The sequence below is a fragment of the Equus quagga genome, chromosome 5, assembly GCF_021613505.1.
Source record: "Equus quagga isolate Etosha38 chromosome 5, UCLA_HA_Equagga_1.0, whole genome shotgun sequence".
Classification (NCBI taxonomy): domain Eukaryota; kingdom Metazoa; phylum Chordata; class Mammalia; order Perissodactyla; family Equidae; genus Equus; species Equus quagga.
In genome coordinates, this window is record NC_060271.1 from 21,867,652 (window position 1) to 21,891,077 (window position 23,426).

General features: G+C 49.6%; 1 protein-coding gene across 6 annotated transcripts in view; it reads left to right on the plus strand.

Annotated features, from left to right (window-relative positions):
• Nucleotides 1-18,234, plus strand: part of KIAA0319L (KIAA0319 like) — a 90,184-nt gene extending 71,950 nt beyond the window's left edge. For 5 of the 6 annotated variants that reach the window (XM_046661364.1, XM_046661362.1, XM_046661361.1 and 2 more), the window contains 9 exons: nucleotides 100-248; nucleotides 1,308-1,459; nucleotides 1,817-1,955; nucleotides 3,732-3,891; nucleotides 8,077-8,219; nucleotides 9,079-9,201; nucleotides 9,773-9,863; nucleotides 10,985-11,076; nucleotides 16,944-18,234. In XM_046661364.1, the coding sequence (XP_046517320.1) occupies nucleotides 100-248; nucleotides 1,308-1,459; nucleotides 1,817-1,955; nucleotides 3,732-3,891; nucleotides 8,077-8,219; nucleotides 9,079-9,201; nucleotides 9,773-9,863; nucleotides 10,985-11,076; nucleotides 16,944-17,131 (1,237 nt within the window). In that variant the 3' untranslated portion in view covers nucleotides 17,132-18,234. Of the gene's footprint in view, nucleotides 1-99; nucleotides 249-1,307; nucleotides 1,460-1,816; nucleotides 1,956-3,731; nucleotides 3,892-8,076; nucleotides 8,220-9,078; nucleotides 9,202-9,772; nucleotides 9,864-10,984; nucleotides 11,077-16,943 lie in introns of those variants that run through there. The other variant, XR_006888627.1, reaches the window with a different exon arrangement.
• The last annotated feature ends 5,192 nt before the right edge of the window (nucleotides 18,235-23,426 follow it).

The following is a 23,426-nucleotide window of genomic DNA, read 5'->3' on the forward strand; positions in this document are numbered from 1 at the left end:
TGTCTTAGCTGAGGCAATAATTGTCTCCTCCTGCTGAGTCAGGGACGGGAGAGCAGCAGACAGGTGCAACTCCACCCTCTGGTTTCTCTCTTTGTCCAGGGGACCTGACGGGGTACAGCTTGAGAATGCTAACAGCAGTGTCGCCACTGTGACGGGGCTGCAGGTGGGAACCTATGTGTTCACCTTGACTGTCAAAGATGAGAGGAACCTGCAAAGCCAGAGCTCTGTGAATGTCATTGTCAAAGAAGGTACCTCCTTGCCTTGGGTTGGTGCAGCAGACTCTGGGGCAAATAACGGAAGAATCCATCATCTCTTGTTAGGCTGCAGAAATTGATTAGAGACAAGGGGTGGGAAGAAGGTTGGGGTGAGGGCAGCTATTATTTGCTTTCCTAAAACAACCTTTAAGTGAGAGTGACTGTGAGGTGAATTTTAGCTTCTTGTTTTCCCCTTCCTCCTTCCCTCCCTTCCTTTCTTCACTATTGAATAGGGAAAGAATTAAGGTTTTTTCCTTTGCGTTTGTGCTGCTAAGCCTCAGGGTTTCTGACTCTCCAGGTAGCTGCAGTGACACCTGCTGTCAGACCTCAGAATGACTGTCCTGCACGGTAGCTTCCTGTGCTCGGCCTATGAGCCTGCACGCTGAGGTCAACTTGAGGCAAGAGTGGACTGGCCTTGCTCTGGTTTGCAGGCGCGGTGGTCAGTCATGTTTTGGGGCGAGGGCTGTCAGCTGGTAGTAGGAAAACCCATCAGATATGCGGATGGCCTCCAGATGCAGTATCCTGAGCTCAGTAAACAGGGCACACACCTGCGTAAACAAAGTTGCAGGTGGGGCCCCAGATGAGCGAGGTGTCTCTCTCCCTTTTCTCTATCAACATAGTAAGGAAGGAATCAAAAAAGATGTTCAGAGAATAGCATTTTAAGCCATGTTTTAAAGAGAATTTGTGGTATCAGCTAGAAGCAACCTAAGCTCCAAGGGTTTAATACGCTTTGGGCCTTTGTTTCCAGTCATCACATACCTCCAAAGCAGAGAGATGGAGTCCTTTCAGGGAGGCTGCTGGAGAATACAGGAGGAAACTGCCCCTGTCCCCTCTATTGTACGGTGTCAGGAGAACATTTCTTTGAGTGGGACTCGAGCCTCAGGACCTGTGGCCCTGGTGGCTTTAAATCTACACTCTTAGTTCCTGCCATGGATAGGCACTTAGTTCTCCATTTAAGATGCTTTCGATGTTTAGTTTCCCCATAAGCATCATGAAGAAGCAGACCTGCTTTTCCAGAATGTTACATTATTTCAGTGATTTCTCTTTGGTTAGAGATGAACAAACCACCTACCGCCAAGATAACCGGGAATGTGGTGATTACTCTGCCCACGGACACGGCAGAGCTGGATGGCTCCAAGTCCTCGGATGACAAGGGAATAGTCAGCTACCTCTGGACTCGAGATGAGGGGAGCCCAGCTGCAGGGGTAAGTGTGCCAGGAGCTGGAGAGCTACACAAGGTCAAGGTCGTGAGATGGGGAGAGGGGCCTGAGCCAAACATTCCAGTTTCAACCAAGTGGTCCCTTATATCAAACCTGGATTGCTCTCTGAAATCCAGAGAGGTTAAATGACTTGCTCAGGGTCACGCTGCAAGCTCCTGTGGCACAGATTGTGTTTCTGTCTCCTGATCCAGCAGCTGTGGCTGCAGTGCCATTCCAGAGCAGAAACTGCCCAGCGTTGAAGCATTCCAGCCCCGAGGGAGCTTAGTTGTGACAAGCAGAACTGATTCCACGAAAGGAATGTGGTTTTGTTCTGCAACATAGCCATGTTGTTCAACCCCACAGGAGGTGTTAAATCACTCTGACCACCACCCTATCCTCTTTCTTTCCAACCTGGTCGAGGGAACTTACACATTTCACCTGAAAGTGACTGATGCGAAGGGTGAGAGTGACACAGACCGGACCACTGTGGAGGTGAAACCTGGTGAGTTCATTTAGTGATGAGACTGAATGGAGTCCTGGATCAGCCAAGCAGGGCCTCGAGTGTGAGCAGACCTTCCCCCCAGCAGGGACAGAGCCAGTTGGCATGTCCAGCTTTTAAAAAAATCTAGAAACCCGAAGCCAAAAAATTCTTAGAGACTGTCTGTTCCAGCAACACCTCGCCTACCCACTCAAGTATATGGATCTCCCCCTACTCATCTCAGATGGAGAAACAGAAACTCAGAGAGGGCAGGGCTTGCTCAGCGTCACACAGCGGTTGTGTCAGAGCCAGGCCTTTGTGCTCCTGGTCCAGCACTTTCTCCTCTACACATGGCTGATGGGAGCAGGCTCTGGGTGCTTGGGGAATCAGAGCACAGGAATAACTTGAGTCATGATGGCTCATCAGCACCCAGATGCAGAAAACAATTTATTTTTATAAGTTGAGCCTCAGGCTTTGTCTGACAAGCCAGGGAAGGTAAAGTAACGGGTAACCTTTACATTTTCAGATTTTCAGAAATAAAATTTCTTTCTTAAATGGAACTATGTTTTTATTTTGCTTTGAGGCTAATTTGGTATTAGGGAGGAAGCAAGTGTGGGGGTCGGGTAGAGCTTTATAAATTCCTGAGCATCTGATGAGAAGGTATTAACTTTTAACCTGCTCTTTATTATCTAGGCCAAGCTCATGTATAGATGTCTTAATGGGAAGGGATCTTGGCAGGTCTTCCAGTCCTTGTCCTACCTCTTTGAAGGACAACAGCCAAGACACTATAAAGTCTCTTCTGTGTTTAAAATCAGATCACAGATTGTCTCCTAGTTATGTCAATTATACATCAGAACAGGCAAGTGGTGCATCCAAGTATGTGAATAAGGTATTCTGAATAATCACTTTTTTTTTTAAGATTTTTTTATTTTTTCCTTTTTCTCCCCAAAGCCCCCCAGTACATAGTTGTATATTCTTCATTGTGGGTCCTTTTAGCTGTGGCATGTGGGACGCTGCCTCAGCGTGGCTTGATGAGCAGTGCCATGTCCGTGCCCAGGATTCGAACCAACATAACACTGGGCCGCCTGCAGTGGAGCGCGCAAACTTAACCACTCGGCCACGGGGCCAGCCCCTCTGAATAATCACTTTTAACTTCCAAGTGTAGCACAATGTTTAGGACATCATCAAATGTAAAGCGCAGTGTTCTCACGGTTCCAGAGCTGTAAAAAGACCGTGCAGCTGTGATGTTGCTCTAAGGAAATCCTTCTTTCTTGGCTGCTTGGATTTTCTTTGTGGTTACTGTTTTCAAACCCGTACGGTGGATGCATTCCCGTTATTGATAAGATGGCTGAGATGAACATTTTCCCTCCCATTATTGTAGACAAAGTACAGCAGGTCACTGAAAATCAGGTGTGGATTGGGAGAGATTGCTGGATACTGCCCCCGGCTTGGCCAGGAGAGTTCAGCAAAGCCGATTGGGCAGAGGCTTTTAAAACAAGCCTTGAAGTGTTTCTTCCCCGCTTGCTTCACTCATCCCCTTTGCCTCCTTGCTTCAGCCTGATCCCCAGCACGTGTGTGGCCATTCTCAGGTTGGTACAGAGACCAGGAGTGCCTGCCTCTCCAAGGCAGCCCCAGGTTGCATTAGTAGGAATTCACTGTTGTCGCTTTGCATTTGAAGGAGGTCAGTTGCATTTCTGAGTGCTCTCACTGCTTTTCTCCTGTGCCAAAGCAAACGCACAGCGGCAGGGCTGTGTTAACTCTCCTACTCCTGAAGCCGTGACTGATCCACATGCTTTCCAGATCCCAGGAAAAACAACCTGGTGGAGATCATCTTGGATGTCAACGTCAGTCAGCTAACTGAGAGGCTGAAGGGGATGTTCATCCGCCAGATTGGGGTCCTCCTGGGGGTGCTGGATTCCGACATCATTGTGCAAAAGATTCAGCCGTACACGGAGCAGAGGTAGCTGGGCAATGAATGGGGGGAGAAAAGGAAAGACCAGGGGCTCCCTGGGCTTCTTGATTGAGTGAGAAATAGTGTGGGTAGATAGAGAATGGGGGGCTTTCTGACCAGGAACCACTCATGGTGTCCATTTCTTTCATGACTTTCCTCTTCTAGTACAAGTCACATGCTCTGTGCTAGACACTGCAGCAGGTACCGGGGTACAAGCTCAGAGGAGGCCCAATGTGTGTGAAGGCCGTAGTCTAGTAGGGGAGATGATCAAGTAAACATACAACATTAGTACAGGGTGGATTTGATGCAACATGTGATTTTGTGGAAACTCAGAGGCAATGGAAAGTAATTCTTCCAGGAGGGTTGGGGTAGGGAGTAATCCAGAGATTTTCCAGGAAAAGTAAAACTTGCATTGATTAAGCATAGGTGGACTAGGAGGAAATTCAGAATAGGGGAACAGCAGGAGAAATGGTCCTGTGGTGTGAAAGTACAGTTTCCGCTGGAAGAAGTCATTTGGTTCAGAGCGCTTTGTGGGCCCCAGGACGCGGCGGAAGATGAGAACGACCGTGCAGACTGAGAAGAGGCATATGGAGCCCGAGGAGTTTAATTTCAATAGTTTGGGCAGGAAGGCCCAAGTTAGTTTGTTTTATGTGTGTGAAGTTTTTGTTTGTTTTGTTTTTGAAGCAAATTAGTTTTTTGTTTTTGTTTTTTTTTGGTGGGGGAGGTCAGTAATGTGGGGGCTAGACTAAAATAGGGAGAAATCTGGGAGACTAATTAGGAAGCTTTTGCACTAGTCTAGTCAAAAGGTGATAAAACCTGAATTAAGGTAGTGGTGATGGAAATGGCAGAAGAAATTAAAAGAAATTCAGAGGTAAATCAGTAGGATTTGGTGACCCTTTGTGAATGAAGGTGAGTAAGGCATCAAAGGTGAGGGTTTTGGTTTGGATGCCTGCATAGATGGTGAATGCCATTAACTGAGATTAGGGAGACAGAAGGAGCCAGTTTCAAAGAGAAGATAATTAGTTCAGTTTTGACTTTTCAATTTGGAGTGTCTTTTTTTTTTGAGGAAGATTAGCCCTGAGCTAACATCTGCTGCCAATCCTCCTCTTTTTGCTGAGGGAGACTGGCCCTGAGCTAACATCTGTGCCCATCTTCCTCCACTTTATATGTGGGATGCCTACCACAGCATGGCTTGCCAAGTGGTGCCATGTCTGCACCTGGGATTCGAACCAGCAAACCCCAGGCTGCCGAAGCAGAACATGTGCACTTAACTGCTGCGCCACTGGGCCGGTCCCTGAATTTGGAGTGTCTTATGGGTTACATGGGGAGATATTCCATCAGGTAGTAGCAAGTACAGGCTGGAACTTGGGGTGAAACGAAAAGCCAGAGATGGGGAGTCACTGCACACATGGAGGAGTCAAAGCCATGAGGATGAATGTGTCACACTGGGAGAGTGTCAAGAGGGTTGAGACAGCTCTGGAGAACACCAATATTTAAGGAGGAGGCAACAAAAGAAGAGCCAGCAAAGAAAACTAAGAAACAGCAGTGAGAGAGGTGGGAGGAGAACCGGGTGGGAGTGGCCTGCTGGAAGTTCAGGGACAAGCTGGGAGGAGGGGGCTGCCGAAGGATTCAGATGCTACAGGGACGGAGTGTGGCGAGGGTGCAAAACAGGCCTTGGGTTTGTGAGTAGGTCACCAGAGCTATAGTGGGAGCATTTAATTACATGTTGGGGGCAGAGCCCAAATTCATTTCGTGGTTTCAGGTTAAAAAGATGGTAAGTATAACACCTCTTTGAAGAAGTTGGTGCCAGAAATAATATGGGATGTAAGACTGAGAGAAGACCTTTTAAAAATAGGACATACTTGAGCAATTTTATAGACTGAGGGAAGGTGCAGAGGAAAAGTAGATGGTGGAGATTGGGGAGGTGAGTTATAAATGGAGGTGGGTCTGGGGGACGGGCTGTGGGTAGAGTTAGGAGCACCGCATTCTCTGGAGATAAGAGGAAAGGAGGGAAGATGTGATATTATAGGTGAATTTAAAGGTAGAGAGGATGCGATTTGACAGCATGGATACCAATGTCCTGCGTTTCGTCTCTGAAACGGGAGGCAGGGCCGTCTGCTTCGAGGAGGTGGGAATGAGGTGGGCAGCCTGAGGAAAGTGCTACCTACGGTTGGGAACGGCAGCTCCAGGAAAGGTTGCTGGCTTTGAGCAATATTAGGGTCTCAGCCAGGGTTAGGGACATGAAGTGAGAGCAGTGGCTCGCAACTCTAGCTCCAAGCTAGAATCACCTGGAGCTTTTACAGACATACCATCACCTGAGCCCCACCCCCAGAGATTATGATTCAGTTGGACTGCATGAGTCCTGGGCACCTAAAATTTAAAAGCTCTCCAGGCGAATCTAATATGCAGTCACGGTTCACAGGGGCAGAGACGTTTGAGGATTAGGGCTTTGTTTTAAAGCTCTGCTCAGCAGCCTGTGAGTGGGAAAGGGAAAGTGGCTGCTTGGATGGATGCAAGCTGGTGGGAACTGGTGGGGTAGAAGCAGTGGGAAGACATCCGGGAGAGTGCGGGTCAGAGCTTTGCGGAAGGGTTTGTGTGCAGACTTGCTCTCCCTGCGTTTGGGGCACGAGGAATAGAGAAGCATCACAAAGACTCTGGGTTTCTGGCTTGGACTGGATTGGCTTAGTTGAGGAATTCAGGCAGAGGATATGATTAGAGGGAGATAGTATATTACAGTGGGAAATAGCATGGGCCTGAAGCCGACAGACCTGGCTTCTGAGCCCTGCTCCATTAGTGTCAGCTCTGTGATAGCGGGCGTGTTACTTCACCTCTCTGAACCTGTTTTGTCACTTGTGAAAATGCTCTGACCTGTTTATAGGATTATGGTTGAGGATCGAATAAGATAATGTTTGTATAACACATGGTGAGTGCTCAATTAAGGGTTATCATTTTAGGTTTATTTTGAGACATGTTGGATTTGAGGTGCCTGTGGAAGGTCTGGGGTAGATATTCTAGCAAGCACTTGCGATGTAGATTTGCTCACTCAGACAGACGTGGGTAGAGGTGATACATAGGTTTGAGTGTTATTGGTATACAGACAGAAATTGAAACTAAATCATGGAGTAGGTGACTAGGAGAAAATTATGGGAAATGGACCACAAAGCTTTTATGGTAAAGGTTGGTTTTTCATTCTGGAACTTAGAATGCTAGCCTCATTGTTAGCCTCACTGTGCAGCAAGATTTTAGAAAGTCTTTCATGACAGTGCTTACCAAACTTTTATGTCATGCCACACAAAGAAAATGATGTTTATGTGGCACTTTGGGATAAAGGCTACTTATACTGGAAGCAACTTGTCTATGGCCTCCAGGTCCCACCTAGCCCCACTGTGTGCTGAGGGGATCAATATCTTGGGCACACCTCTAAAGCCAGTGTGACCCGCTTATTGGGAAGGTTTGGTTTGTGAGACTAACATGGAGCTCAAGAAGCAGGCTACCAAAAATGGAGGCCAACCACAGAGAACAGATTCCGTGCCAGCCAGATGTGAGTTCAGACATGGTCTGCCTTGAACAGAAATTGACAGAAAGCAAAAAGATTCTGGACAGGGAGTAACAGAATCTTGCACCAGCCACACGATTGTGTAGGGTCTTTCTTGTTGCTGTCATAGTAATGATCATTTGGGGTATATTTTGACCTATGGATAATGCTTTGATCCTGTCCAACAGTTTACATTTTACAAAGCCTTCTGGTTTGTCTTACAAGTAACCCAGGCCCAAACCCAACGGCACCACCGTCTTAGTTGTTAAAAGGCTGACAACAGCGATGTAGCCATCACCAAACCCGCATTTTCCTGACCTCCAGTTACCCGTTTGGAATGGGTCCTCCTGTTACCTGGAGCAGCTCACTGCAGTTTTGAAAGCACAGGCTTTGGAGTTAGACGCATCAGGGTTAGGATCCAGCTCTGCCATAATTAACTGTGTGACCTTGGGCAAGTTACTTAACCCTCTGAGCCCCAGTGTTGTCCTCCATAAAATGGAGATGACACTGATAATGCCTTTCTCGCTGGTGTGCTGCAAGGGAATGCATGCGACACCTAGCACAGGGTCTGGCACAAACAGAAGGAACTTAGTAAATGGTAGCTGCTGCTATTGTCGTTGACAGCTTCAGCTCATTCATACTGTGGCATGTCTCTGCAGCACCAAGATGGTGTTTTTTGTTCAAAATGAGCCTCCCCACCAGATCTTCAAAGGCCGTGAGGTGGCAGCGATGCTCAAGAGTAAGCTGCGGAAGCAAAAGACAGACTTTCTGATATTCGGAGCCCTGGAAATCAGTACCGTCAGTGAGTAGTTCTGGGAGGTTGGGAATAAGAGCCTAGCCAGTGCCCACAGCTCACGGGTCAGTCCCCGCAGTCCCCAGGCTTCATCTCCTGTTCTCCAAGAACATGGAGATAATCACTTTCCTCCACTAACATTATCCCCTGAAAGAGTTGAGGGGTTCTTAACCTGGGGTCCATGGGCCCCTGAGATAGTGTTCAGAGGGACTGTGAGTTTGAATGGGAAAAAATTGTATCTTTATTTTCACTAACTTCTAACTGAAATTCAGTATTTCCATCAATTATGAAGGTAGGCAACAAACTAGAGTAGTCTTAACAGAGCCTGTGACTTTGAGGCAATAGAAATCACAGATAACTTCATATCCCCCACATGATGAAATACTGTTCTTACTCATCACTACTTCAAAATTACAAGTTGTTAGACCCACTTTTAGATCTTGTTACTTAATGTTTTAATAAAGATACACATATGTTATTACTTTTAAATTTTATATTTTTAAGTATTTCAAAAATGTTCAATATAATTGCTTTCCTTTGTACTACTATGTATTTTATTTTTGCAATTAAATTATTCAGAGAAGGGAATCTAGGGGACATGAAAGATTAAGAACTGCTAATAGAGAGAAACAAGTAAGAACAGCCTAGAACCGTCTTTCGGTGGCCTTTCTGACTGCTCCAGGTTGATCTGACCATGACGATGATTACGGGCAACAAGCCCAAGCTGTAAAAGCTCTTGGGGCAGGTGTCCGGGGAATTTCCCGGCAGGCATAGAGCAAGGGGTGCTTCTGTCTTCACGGCACCGGAAGCTGGTTATCCCCCTGGCTCTGACTCTTGTTGACTCTTTCCCCTTTCCTGCTGCTTTCAGCATGCCAGTTGAACTGTTCTGACCATGGCCACTGTGACTCATTCACCAAACGCTGTATCTGTGACCCTTTTTGGATGGAGAATTTCATAAAGGTGCAGCTGAGGGATGGAGACAGCAACTGTGGTGAGTTTTCTGCTTGGCGCTGTGCCAGCTGGTTTGGCGCAGATTGTGGTTCTGAGTTGAGTGGGTGGGTGTTGGTGTTTCCGAGGCAGATGAGCAAGTGAGAAGAAGAACTTTGTGTATTTTCTGTTCGCAGAGGACTTTTCCTTCCTTCCTCCACACTTGCTCAAGGTTAGAGGAAAGCTCTGAGGCAGGCAGGCATCTAAGAAGGACCAAGCTTAGATCAGACCAACTGCGACCTGCAGCTAACTCAGCCCAGCTGCAAGGCCTCGTGTATGGTAGAGTGCCTGCTGCTAGAGCCGAATGGAAGCCTTCAGGCTCCTTTCCCCCTCCCTCTGTTCCAGCTCCTCACGGCCTGCCCACTGCCCCAGGGTCTCAGAGCAGGGACTGGAAAGCAGGGTCAATTCAAAAGGTTTAAAGCTTTGGCTGCCTTCAACTTCATGGTCTCACCTTCCCTGGGGAGCCCTGGAGACATTCTTGTCTACAGAGTGAAGCCCCCTCCTGCCCAAGGTGGGAGCAGCCTAGACCTCCCTTCTAGCCTCTCTCTTCCTCACCATTTTGTTTTTCTTGGCAGAGTGGAGTGTGTTATATGTCATCATTGCCTCCTTTGTCATTGTTGTTGCCTTGGGACTCCTGTCCTGGACTGTGATCTGTTGTTGCAAGAGGTAAGATGGATTCTCCTTGGAAATTCATTTGGGCTTCTAGTCATGTATTCATTCATCCGAGAGGTACCTGGCACTTTCCATAGGGAAGGTGCTGAGTTCTGGGTATTCACCCTACCTGTCACTGTTTTAGTTGTTTGGCCCACCCAAGTCATGTGCAGAAAGGCTTTCCTCACCCTCTGACACTCCTGAGGGCAGGAGCACACTCCTTCAGCCAAGTGGCTGTCACTGCAGTAATTTGCAACCTGGAAAACATGGCAGGGGTTGGGGGGGAAGTAGGAGGGCCTGGGGTGTGGGCCTGGATCACATCTCTACGATGTGTGTCCTTTCATACTCCATACCTCAGCCTCACCACCTTAACACACGAGTTCTTAATTTTTCTGCTGTCCTTTCTAGTTGGGATTACGTGTATACGTGTTTTCACATAATTCTAGACTTAGCTTAGTCAAGATTAAGTATTCTGGGTTTTTTCATTTGAGTCTTCCTATCTAGTCTTATAATATTTAATAATGTTTATGTTTTTCATTAATAATAAGTATGATTTCCTTGTTTACTGAGTACCAAACACCATGATAACATTTTATAGTTAATATCTGTTTAATGTACATAAGAACCTTTTCTCATCTTACGGATGAGGAAACGTAGGCTCAGGAACATGACACACCTCTCCCTAGACACACAGGGAATGAGTGGCAGAGCTCAGGTTCAACCTACAATATAAGCACACATAAAACTTAGAAAATCAAAAGAATTTTTAAAAATTCCCACCAGCCTAAGACAACCACCATTGATAACTTTGTTGGTTTGTTGCTTTCCTCCACCCCACACCCCTCAAGCATGGGGTTTTTGTTTTCTTTACATTTTTAACCAATCATTGCCAGTATGGAGTGGTGAGTCCATGCTAAGATGGCCATATTTCCCTTGCCTTTTCCCAGAATTGGTGAGGAAGATTTGAAGAACAGATCACACTTGCCACCTTCCCCACCTGCGAAGCCAGGAGAAACAGCCCTCCCATTAAACCGCTTCCCCCAGGATGGGGCCCTGCGTACAGTCTGGCTGTGGTGGGCTGTCTGAAGCTCATGCAGAACCTCTTTCCTCAGCAGTGGTGGGATTGTGTTTTTCAGGCAAAAAGGAAAACCCAAGAGGAAAAGCAAGTACAAGATCCTGGATGCCACAGATCAGGAAAGTCTGGAGCTGAAGCCAACCTCCCGAGCAGGTAGTGGGGCTGGGAGCTGGGGCTGTCTAGACTTGTGCACTCTCCCTGTGAAGAGGCTCCATTGCTAGGCCCCTCCCGAAGGTGTCGCTAACAGCTGTTTGTGCCGGCACAGCATTTTGTCCCCTGCCTGGTGAAGGCTGAGGGTCAACCCCGCCCTGCTCTAGCCAGGCTCTGGCTCCAGGGCCCCTTCTCAGCGCCCCTCACTTTGCACAGGGGCTCAGGCTCTTGCTTTCCTTTGCCTGCTGTTCCCCTCAGGATTCCTGCCTCGAGTTCAGCTTTTCAAGCTGCGCCCTGTAGTCAGGCTCAGAGACCTTGGTCTCTTGGGCATGAGCCGTCTGTCCTTTCTGGGCAGACAGCAAGGGGAGGCAGCAGTGAGATCAAAGCCAGTGTCTGCCAGCGACCTCCTTTTCAGCCCCTTCCTCTCTGGTGTTGGGCAGGTAGGTCCACAGGCTCCATCGTTGTCTTAGAGCAGGCGGGAGGCCAGCTTCCCTGCTGCCTCCGGGTGCATTGGGCGCATCTGACAGGCGCCTCCCACCGAAGAACTTCCAACCGCAGGAGCACTGAGCTGGCTTCCAGTGATGGGCTGGGAGGGGTCGGGCGGCTAGAGCCTCCTTCCTTGGCTGGCCTCGGTCATGGGTGAGGTTCCCCCCAGGACAGGCACTGTCCGTTTATGGGAGCTGGACTCCATGTAGAGCTATTCCTAAACACTCTGCGAGCAGAACTATTTTTATTCAAAGTATTTATTCAACATCTCTCACACTCAAAGCTTTGTATTAGGAGAGGCTGTAGGGGAATATAAGAGTTCTAAGACTCAGGCTCTGCCCTCAGAATTTCCGGCTAGTGAAGGAAAAAAGACACATCAGAAGAAAGCGAATGCTCACAGGCTGTCTGGGCTCTGTACCCAAGCAGCTCGGTTAGGGAGCACTGTGGGTGGATGTGGAGGCGGTGGGCTTGTCCACTGGAGAAGTACAGGCAGTGCGTCCCACACGGAAGTAGGAGAATGAAGGCCTGGAGGTGAGGACGTGCATGGCCCGCGCCCCACACCACAGCCCAGCTCGTCTTTGTGTGACTCTGACAGGGATTTTCCAGCCCTTGAAATCCTTCGGTGACCTAACTTTTGGTCTGGTAGACATGGCCTTGGTGAGCTTCCGTCCGTGTGCTTTCCTGAGATCTTCCTCCTTGCTGATCTCACAAACAAATACTGCTGGTTCATATCTCTGTCCAGAAAGCTCGTTCTCATCCCTTCCTTGGCCTGCTGGTTAACGTCGTGCTCACCCTTCCCCCACATGCCTGGTTCAGCATTTCTCTCACTGTGTTCTCTTAGTTCTGTGTTTGTTCCCTTACCAGTTGGTGGAACCCTTGAGGGCAGGGACTGTATCTTATTCTTTGGTGAATATGGATTGAGAGCACTGTGTGCTGGGTGTGGTTATATTATGTTGAACAAAACAAACACACTCTGCTCTTGTTTGGCTTCTATCAGACAGACATTAAACGAACAAAATCATAAATATACAAACTGTGATAATGAAAGTTCTTTATGAAGAGTAGCACTTAAGCTGAGACCCAAGGGGTGAGTAGGGGTCACCCGTGTAAAGACTCTGGAAAATAGCATTCCAGGCAAAGGAGCAAAGTTGGAGAAGGCCCAGCTGCTGGAAGGAGCAGAGGGCACTTGAGGAAGCAGAAGAAGACGACATGCTGGATGTGGTGAGCCCAGGGCGAGAGGCACGAGGCTGGACAGGGAGCAGGGATCTTGCTGTGGGTTCCTTCTAAGAGCAGTGGGCAACCATGGATAGTTTGTTAAGTGGGTGAATGGTCTCATTTGATTTACATTTTATAGACACAACTGTGGCTGCCGTGTGAAGGACTTGGAGAGGGTCAGGAGTGGGTGAGAGGAGATTCCATAGAATGTCCTTCTGGTGGGGAGATGATGAGATCACGAGAGGCACAGACTCCAGATGCACTGTGGGGGAGTCTTGATGAGGTTCGTGGAATGTCGGCCGAGAGGTGTGAGAGAAAAGGACAAGTAAAGGCTGGTCGCCAGGCCTCTACTCTAAGTTTCTGTGGGTTGGGTCACGTTAGTCCCTGAGATGGGAAAGATCGGAGAAGAAATGTTGGAGAAGATCAAGTGTTTGGTTTCGGACAGTTTGATGAGGACTAACCTGTGGAAAGTCTTGAACATCGGCCTAAGGAGTTAAGCGTTTATCCTGATGGTGATAAGAGTGACATCTTTAAAGTGCTGGCTTAGGAAAATTATTCTAGTGACAACATTGAATCTACTGTAGGGGAGAGATTACAGGTGGAGGCCAGCAAGGAGATTTTTCCGACAGTCCAAGGAGGAGGTGCTGGTGGCTCAAACAGTGTGGTGTCAGTGGGATGGAGGGACAGGAAAGGTCTCTCCAACCTGAGAGACAGAGAGTGATAGCAGTATTGACAGAATTAGGACACCTGGTGCAGTGACATTTGGGTAAGGGAAAATGAGTTAAATTGAACTCAGCAGAACAGTGAAGACTGGAGGTGCTAATGTAGGGGTCAGCCGTATGCTGCTGAGGATGAGCACCACAGAAGTGGATCACGTCCCTTCTGGGGAGAATGTCGAGGGACAAAGGAGAGTCCAGGGCTGAGGAGCCCAAGAAGACTGACAGCGAGGGGGAGGGGCATCATTAGGGAGTGGTCAGAAGAGGAAAAGAATAAGAACTGACAACGATGACAAGGACACTGGAGAAGTTTCTGGTCACCTGAAGAGCTAGGGTAGAATGGTGAATGACAGCAGAAGTGACAGTGCAGGTTATTTAGGAAGGAAGCAGGCAGAGAGGAAATGGAGGCCCTAAATACTTAAAAGTCCTTTTAGAAGTTGAGCAGTGAAAAGTGGAGGAGAAGCAGGACCGGGTTGGAGGCCGAGGGCTTTCTTGGATGGGGTTTTGGGCAGAGATGCAGAAGATGGAGGTGAGGTTCCTGAGGAGGAGGGTGGGAGTAGGGGAGAAAGGAGAGAGTGGGGGATAAATGGAGTTACGATACCCACTCTGAGGCAGGAGGGAGGGAAAAGCTGGGTTGAAGGGACAAAATGGGAAGGGAGCCTCTAGTGGAAGGGGAGGTGGCAGGGGAGAGCCACAGGGTGGCCCATTGCATCCAGGTAACCAGGATGAGACTAGATGAGGGTCAGCAGGCCCTTCTCTTGCGGGCGGTGTCTGGGAGGGGCGAGAGTCCGCTTGGATTTGGTGTGGGTCTGACCAGGCCGCAAGCACCAGCTCTTCTTCTGGGCTCTGTGGATTAGCGGGTACAGCCCAGAGTAGAGGCCCTAGAAGGATGAGAAGAGTAGGACTCAAGCCCGCATTGTATAAGGTGTGGACCTGCAGGTCAGCTTGAAGAAGAGTAGATGTAGTGGGCCGTGTTGCAGAGAAAGCCAGTGTCTGGGGAGGTGAGCCGAAACGGACGCTGTTTGCTGGAAGCCAGGTTAAGCTCGGAGAGGAGTAACTGGACCTGGAGCAGTCCCACGTGGGTGGGCGTGGGGCTCTCGGTCCGAGGCGTGTGGGGACGCCCGCCCTCCGGGGCTGTGGTTTATAGTCAGCAGCTGTGGTTTGGGGTTTTGTTTTGTTTAGCTATTCTATTGATTTTTTCAAAACTTTCTATTGAAGTATATTTGGTTGAACCATATGAAATTACTGATATTTGACTGTTTTGACCTATAAAATGGCAGTGTGTTATGGTTCAACCTAATGTGTACAGAAAACCATAAGCACAGCTTGATGGGTTGTTACAAGTGAACGTGGCCATGTGGTCAGCCCCCAGAAGCACCCCCTTTGGTGCCTCTTTACAGTCACTGCCTCCCCCGCAATTTACTTCTCGTGCCTTGGAGTGGTTTATATAAGTGGAATCACTGTGTTTGGCTCCTTTCGCTGAGCATTACGTTTTTAAGATTCATCCATGCTGTTAGGTATACCAATAGCTTGTTCATTTGTAATGCTGTATAATTTCCACATTTGAATATGTGTATTTGTCAGATACACTGTTGATGGGCAATTGAGTTCTTCCATTTTCGGCTCTTCTGAGGAGTGCTGCTGTAAACGTTCTTGCCCACGTCTTTAGGTGGACATATGTGTGGGTTTCTGTTAGGGTTAGACCTAGGAATGGAGTTGCTGAGTCATTGGAGATGTTTGTGTTCAGCTCCCATTGATATTACCACCCTCCCAGCTTGCAGTGTTTAGTGGGTGAAATCCACTCAGTTCTTCAAGCAGAGCAGGAACCAGTGGTTAGAGGGCCCTGGGTGAGTGCTATGTACTGTGGAGCCTGGAGCGTATCTCCCCTTGGTCTCCTGTCCTCTGCGGCTATGACACAGAGGGAGCTGGGGAACAATGGAAGCTGCGAGGGGGCCCTGGGAGGAGAAAGCCCCCAAAGGACACAGAGAAGCAGGAGGTGAGTATTTCATCCACAGAGGTAAAACAGGGATTTTGAGACCCTTGACCCTCCCCTGGACTTGATTCTTATGTTGACCGCTGTCCTCCACCACATGGGAGAAGCCCAGCAAGCTGGTGTTCTTCTCTGGCCCTGCTGCTCTGCCATCCCGAGGATCAGTGGGAGGCCATGGCCGTCTGCAGTTATGTCCCAGAACTGTACCCTGAGATGGACAGGCTGGCTAAGCTCCTTGCCTGAGCCCCAGAGCACACTGCACAGCTGGGCCAGCACATGGGCAAGGTCTGCAGGGGTGTGGTCCCCAAGTGACAGATGCAGTCAGAGTCTGGATGTCCCAGCATTCACAGCCTGAAGTCATAGCTGGCCGGGAAGGAGCAGAATGGCCGAGAATCATCTCAGGACACTCTTTCAGTGTCTTGGGGATCTGGGTGGGCAGGGGGAGAAGGAGCGATGGCTGGATGATGAGGGTTCAAACACACCTCGCCTCACTGGCCACCTTTTTAAGAAAAGGGGTAAGTTAGCTGCTGGGGGTGGGCAGTGCCAGGGCCCAGAGCACTGCCAAGCTGGGTTCTCGCCATTGGCATTCCCACCTCCAGTCCTGCGTCCTCAGCCTGCCTTCTGCTTTCTCTGGAGTGGTACTGGTACCAGCCAGAGGGAAGCCAGCTTGCTGTTGGATGGATCTGCTCTAAAGCTATTAGCAGACAACATTTTATGGTGTGGCCCCTTTACAGCCATGGGCCTTGCAGAATCTCAGGCATCCTTTCTGACCTCAGGTGCTTCTTATGAGGCGTTTTTTGTGTGTTCTGATGAGCTGATGGCTTGGGACTGTCTCTGAGTCCCCATTTCAGTCAGGTTCTCCCAGCCCGAGAGACCTCTCTGAGTAGTGTGCCTGCTCTCCCATCTCCAGCACCTGCTCAGTGAAGCCAGAGCGACTAAGCGCCAGAGGGCCCACCGAGCAAACATCTGTGTGGAGTGAAGTTGGTCCTCAGTGTCGGGAACCCTGGCCAGCACTTCACGTGCGTGCTGAGCCAGGGTACGGTGACAAGCTCCTTCTCTAGAGCCTGAGTCCTTGTTTGCTGTGCTTTCCTGCCTCCCGTAGAACTCCACCCTGTTCATCAAGGAAGCTGACAAAACAGTCCACATTTAAAAAGAGAAAGAAAAGAGAATGTCATTGGGTGGCGCTAACCAAAGTTAATAGATCCTGGCGATAAAGACTCAGCATTGGACCCAGGTCTGTGGGTCTCCAGGCTGCTCTTTCCGGGACTTCCCTTATGGGACTGTGCCGGCAGCCAGGACTGGGAGAAGGGCTCGGGGGTCTCCTTCCCATCTGCCCCTCCCAGCCCAGAGAGGGGACCATGACTTTCCCCGTCCTTCTCTTCCGGCTGGGGGAGGGTACAGGCTGTGGCTCAAGCCAGGGAAGCTTCATGCTTCTGATGCTGGGCTCCTTGTCTCCCTTCCAGGCGGTAAACAGAAAGGCCCGATGCTGAGCAGCAGCCTGATGCACTCCGAGTCGGAGCTGGACAGCGACGACGCCATCTTCACGTGGCCAGACCGAGAGAAGGGCAAACTCCTGCATGGCCAGAACGGCTCCGTGCCCAACGGGCAGACCTCACTGAAGGCCAGGAGCCCACGGGAGGAGATCTTGTAGCCACCTGGTCTGGCTGTCTCAGGGTAGGGGTTGGCAGTGCCGGGGTCCAGAGCATTGCCAGGCTGGTTCTCATACCTCCCATGTCTGTGGGCAGCTGTTCTCCCAGCATCTGCTGGTCACTCCACCCTACCACCCCCAACCAGAGCAGAGCTGCTGGTACTTGAATCTAGAGACATTCTCCGGGAACCCCTGAACGAAGCTGTGAACAAAGAGGTTTCCTCTTTAAACCTGTTTGATAGGCCCCCCAAAACAGCCTCACCTCAGGGCCTCCTTTTTGCAAACCCCTCCCTGGCTCCGACGGTGGACACAGCCAGCTCCTGGCCTCCTTCCCAGCTCCCTGTTGGCTGTGTTGCTGCTCCCAGGGCACCTGCACAGCGAGGCCCAGCTGGGCCCCCCACACCTGGGTACAGAACCAAGCACTGCCAGCCTCCTGCTCCCAGAGCACGTTCTGTTCTCTTCTTTGGGATGGGGTGTGCCCTCTCGCTAGGTCCAGAGGAAGGGGCGCTCCCTCTCCTCACCAGTGATGCCAGGCTGGTAGGGCAGAAATGGTGTCTGGCCCAAGACTGGGGGAGGACTGGCTGTTTCAGGAGTGGAGAGGGGCCCTTCTGGCTGCTGGACTGTTGTGTTAGAGCAGCTGGGCTGGACGGACTGCCTCCCCTCCACCTCCTGACCAGCCCTGGCTACTTCAGGGCTCAGGCCACTGCTCCCTGTGCCCCGAGGAGACAGCTGCAAACAGACTGGAATATTGTGGCCCGAGAGCGCATGTGTGCAACTGCCCCCCTATGGTCTCTTCTATGTCCGTCTGTCCGTGTGTCTTCTCTCTGTGCCCCTTGCATGTGTGTGTGTGTTAGAGTGCGTGTGTGTGCATCAGCTCCTCACAGGGCTCTCAGCTACTCACAAGGCAACCTTCACCTGGAAAGACTTTCAGCTCCTTGGAACAGAGACTTCCTGAATCCCTCTGGCCCCGTCACTGGTCCCTCAGCCGTGGTATCTGGGTGTTGAGGAATGGGAGCTTTGGGGGAGTGACTTTTTAAAAAGAAACACAGTTTATACTGCTGCACTACTGTCTGTTGTGAGGTGATTAAACATGCTATTTAATTGTACACGTGCCTGCTGGGTGTGCTGCTTTGTGCTACATCGCTGACCTCTACCACGGGTCCAGCCACCTGTGCGTCCCTGTGACATCATGGCCCCTGGCAGGGAAGTCGTGGGCCTGGCCTCAGGGTGTGGCCGATGGCGCTGAGATTCTGTCCTGGCCACTGCCTGCCTGCAGGTAGGGGACTGCGTGCCTCCTGGACCCCTGGCTCCTGGGGAGGGGAGCTTTCTGTGCTTTCTTCCATACGTTTGTTAACACAAAGATGATTCACACGCCCCCATCCCCACCACACACACTCCCCGTGGCCAAGCTGGGAGACACAGAGTGTCCTGATGCCCCCAGGGTGTGGCCTTTAGGATTTGGGGCCCCAGCTCTTTCCTTTTGGGTTTCCAAAGCAGAAGAGGTTGGCTCCCTGCCCCCAGATGTGTTCGCTGTGCAGTGTTCATGGCAGTGTGCTGGGTGTGTGGGCTAGAAGGAAGGCTGGACGACATCCTTGGACTCCCAGGAAAGGAGGGGAGAGAAGAACCACGGCGCTCATACTCTGCCCAAGGCCTGTGCACAAACCCAGCTGAGGGTGGGCGGTATTGGCTCCGTTTTTACAGATACAGAAACCGAGGCGTAGCGAGCACTCAGTCCGCACAGGTCGTAAGTGACGGAATTAGAACTCAGGCCCAGCAGAGCTTGTGCTTGGCCTGGATCTAAATCACCTGGAAGGTTTGTTAAAACAGACTGCTGGGCCCCCATCGCTGAGTTTCTGAGTAGATCTGGGGTGGAACATGAGAATTTGCCTTTCTAACAAGTTCCCAGGAGATGCGATACTGTTAGCCCAGGGACCACACTTTGAGAACCGCTGGTCTAGAAGTACGTATTCAGCGCACATGAATAGGAGGCAACAGCTGTCCCCTCCTGAACAAGGAAGTTCAGAGAAGTGAGAGCTTGAAGCTTCCAGGGGCTGCGCTGCAGGCTACAGGCTCGGGTTTCCCCAGTTATGCAGGCCCGACAGCACAGGAGTGGACGGGTGGGCAGGTGATCCGGACTTGGCCACGCTGGTGTGTGGGAATAGCTTTCAATGATTCAGGAAGCAGCTACAGGACTTGATAACTTGCTGGCTTTCTAGATTTTTCCTGTTTCCTTTGAGCCTTATTTCCACATTTTATTTATCTCAGCCACAGCTCATTGAAGGATATAGTTTTATCTCAGTTTCAGAGATGAATAAAATAATTTTTCATCCCCTGCTTCTCCCACCAAAAAAGGCACAAATTTCAGCAACCAGTGCTTTCCTGGCTTGGAGTCTGGCATTAAGAAGCCTGCCATGTCCCTACCCTTCCTTGCCTGACTTGTGAGTGGCAGAAATCCCTGGACTTGCTAAGGTAGTGCTAGGCTACCTCCAGATCAACCCCTGTCACCCCAAAGGAACCCTTCTGAAATAATACTGAATTTCAGGAGCCTGGGAACCCCTGTCTTGACCAAACTTAGCTTGACCAAACACTCCTCTACCTTTACCTAAGGCTTCTCAGTCTCTTCTCTAGAATGGCGAGAAGGCCAATAGAGGGCATCCTTGCACTTCTCAAACCCCACGGGTACTGTGCACCTAGAGGAAACTCAGTCACCAGGAAGCAACAACACTCAAAGAAAACCCCTAAGACTGGAAGGCTGCAGCGTTGGCCAGAGGGACTCTGATCTTTGTTCTTCCAGCTTCCCTTTGGCCTGAGAGGTGGAAGGGGCGGAAGAGGTGCTCACACACACTGAGAGTTGTTCTCCGGAAACAGGTGTGGAAAGAAGGTGTGTGGAATCAGGAGCCATCAGCCCCGGAAAGGAGGGTTTGAAGAGCATGGATCAGGCCCTTGACTCCTTCGTGGTTGTGTTGACTGCTTTAGGAGCCCTATATATTCTCTGGTCAAGCCTGGGCCACTGTTATAACCCTTCCCACCCCACTAACCCCCAGTTTGTGGGTGGTGCTGGTAGTGGCTACCTAATAGCAAAGATTTCCAGCATCGCGGCTGTCCACTCTCGTGCGTCCCTATAAAGGGCCCAGAGGGGTGTGCACCTCTCTGTCCAAGTGCTGCCAAAATAGGGAAAGCTCCCTCCCTCCCACCTGGGGGGACTCTCTCAGTTGCTCAGGTTTGACATTGGAGGGTATTGATCAGGCTTTTTTGGTCACAAGGGAAAAACTAAAGTTACCACTCATGGGAAGGACAGGCCTTGCCAGCTTTCTAGCCAATTCTCAGTGCAGATACAGAACTCTGCCCAGCAAGATATCTCTGCGCCCTAGTCTAACCTTCCCGGCTACACTTTAGATTCCCCTCCCTCCTCACTTCTGACTAATGACCACGTTCCTGTGCATTGACATCAGTCGTCCTCATGCTGGCTGCATATGAGAATCACCTGGGTAACTCTTAAAACATACTGATGCCTGGAACCCCACCCCAGAGGTTATTTTGATTTTTAAATATTAAGCTCATCTTTTATAAATTCCTCAGATAATTTGTGCAGCCATACCATGCCATGACAAGGGGCAAAACCAGCCCTTAGCAGCTGGGCTCCACAAGACTTGCAAACGAGTTAGGACTGAGTAGACAAAGACGGAAAGTACCCAGACATCCAACACCTGTTAATCACCTCGAGCAGCCCTTCACCAACCACAGTCCTTTCCCAGGACACACGGCTCATCTATGTCTCCAGCACAGTATGGGCAGAAGAGAGGTGTTCCGTCTTCAGCCCTGACCCATTAAAAACTTCTGTGACCCTTGCTGACTCTGAGGCCACAGTGGAGACGCAAGATGGACGGAGCCTGGTCTCTGAACCACTGTCTAGAAGAAGAGAGCTGTCTACCAGAATGGCCATTGGATCGTTATGAGAGAAATGAACTTCACCGTGCTGGCCAATCTTTTCTTTTTTCTAATCATAGCTGGTGTTAAGATTGGGGGCCCAGGCTCTTCTGTGACAGGCCCCCCTGGGCCCAAGTAAACTACCAGGGTTGAAAGTGATGCCTCAACCCAGGCTTCCACGACAGCCACATGCGCTGCAGGATGGGCAGCTAGAGCACCAAGGCACACCATCGTCTTGGCCATACAGTTCTAGGTCACAGGCTTTTTGTTCTTTTTCTGAAGAGCAGACAATAACAACTCAGATCCTCTCTTAGGGTACGGGCAACGTGCTTTGGGATCGAGCCGGGGGTATGTTTCCCTGTAGTATGTGGTTGGGGGTTTGAGGATCTTGGAGAATAATCAGCAGCAATCTGAGCCTTAAACTCCTAGATCTATGTGCGGAGGAACTTCCCACCTGACTACTGACCGGAGCCATCTGGATTGTTCCTGTATCTTTTTTGTGTGTGAGGAAGATTCACCCTAAGCTAACATCTGTTACCAATTTTCCTCTTTTTGCTTGAGGAGGATTGTCCCTGAGCTAACATCTGTGCCAGTCTTCCTCTATTTTCTATGTGGGACACCGCCACAGCATGGCTTGATGAGCGGTGTGTAGGTCTGCGCCTGGGATCCTAACCTGCAAACCCTGGGCTGCCGAAGCGGAGTGCACAAACTTTACTACACCACCGGGATGGCCCTGTTCCTGTATCTTGTAGCCCAGAAACTAAACTAAACACACTTCAAATACCCATTTCTATGATCTTGCTTAAAGGAAGAGCCAGGACAAATCAGTGCAAAAAGTGTTTAATTCAAACTTTGTGCTGTAATGGCTACAGCATTTCATTATTCTTCAATTGGAAATATGGCTACATGGAGAAAGTCATCTTTGTAACCTGCAGGTAACCACGCACACCCAGAACCTCTGAAGGCAGCCAGTGCCCTTGAGGAAAACAACGTCAGTAAACACCTGGAGTCAGACCTGGGTGGAGCCCAAAATGGGGACTTGAATATGGGAACACCTGAGTCACATGATTCTTCTTGGCATTTATTATTTGGCTAAATAAATTAAAGCATTAAAGCAGACCAAGTGCCATCCCCTGAGAGCACTTTAAGCTTTCTCCGTAATGCCCTCCAGTCCAGTAGATCCCAGCAGACCAGAATCTCTCCCTCTGAAACCTGGGGCTACCCTGGGGCTGACTCAGGGCCTCTTACACTCCGCACAGCACTCCGCCTGTCTCCTACTTGCAAGTTCAGGAGGCTGGAGCTACCTCATGTTTTATCAGCACAGATAACAAAACAAATGTTATGTGAGAGCCAGATGATGTGGGAGTAGTCAATACCCAAGAAACTTCCCATTCTGATCCTGTTACATGGAGAAAAAACACGAGTCTCAAATACCTGCATCCCAGACAGAGAGGGTTCCTGGCATGCCCCCCATAATCCATATGCGCCCCTCAGGGATTAATGCCAATGATGGACAGCTGTAGAGAAACCACAGACATGGCTGTCCTCAGGAGAGACAGTGGCACTCTACCTGATCCCTACCTTATCTCAAAAATCCCAAGCGCTCTCCCTCAAAAGCATGAAGCACTTTTAAACACGGTACTCTTTGGAACTATTAAATACCATATTATTTGGAAAAGCAGTATCAACTTTACCATTCCAAAAGCACCAGTGTCCTCTAGTCATCATCTCTCTATCCCCAGCACAGTGGCTGGAATGCACTTTAAAGTGTGCCTATGATGAACACAGAGGCTGACTCAGATTGACCCAGCCTAGGGATGCGGGAGAGGTGACCTCTCAAAGAAAATGCCAGCTGAAGAGGGGAAGAAGATGGAAGATCGAGTCACTGCTGAGCTGAGCTGACACTCCAAGGGAACCTGGCCTAGTCAGTTCCCAGGTAGTATATTTGGGAGTTAAAGAGACGGAATGAAAATACTGAACAATACCATATGAGACAGTGGTCAAGTGGTGACTGAAATGAAAGTAATCTAAAGTCCTTCCACAGGGGACAGTAAAAATGCTGATCAGAGTTTAAATCAGGCATTCATATTATAAATATTGGGAAAGCCAATAAAAATTCAGAACTAGAATATGTAATATCTAAACCAAAGAAAGAAAAAAATTAAAATACTTCAATCAACCAAACAGAAAGCAGGAACGGAGGGGAAAAAAGCAGCATTAAAAATATGACCACTTAATAAAGGCAACAAGTTGTCAGACTGGATATTAAAACCACCACCACCTCCTCCAAACAGAAGTTCACAGATGGATATAAATCGTATACTCTATTTCCAAGAGAAACACCTAAAAGATATCACAGAAAGATTGAGAG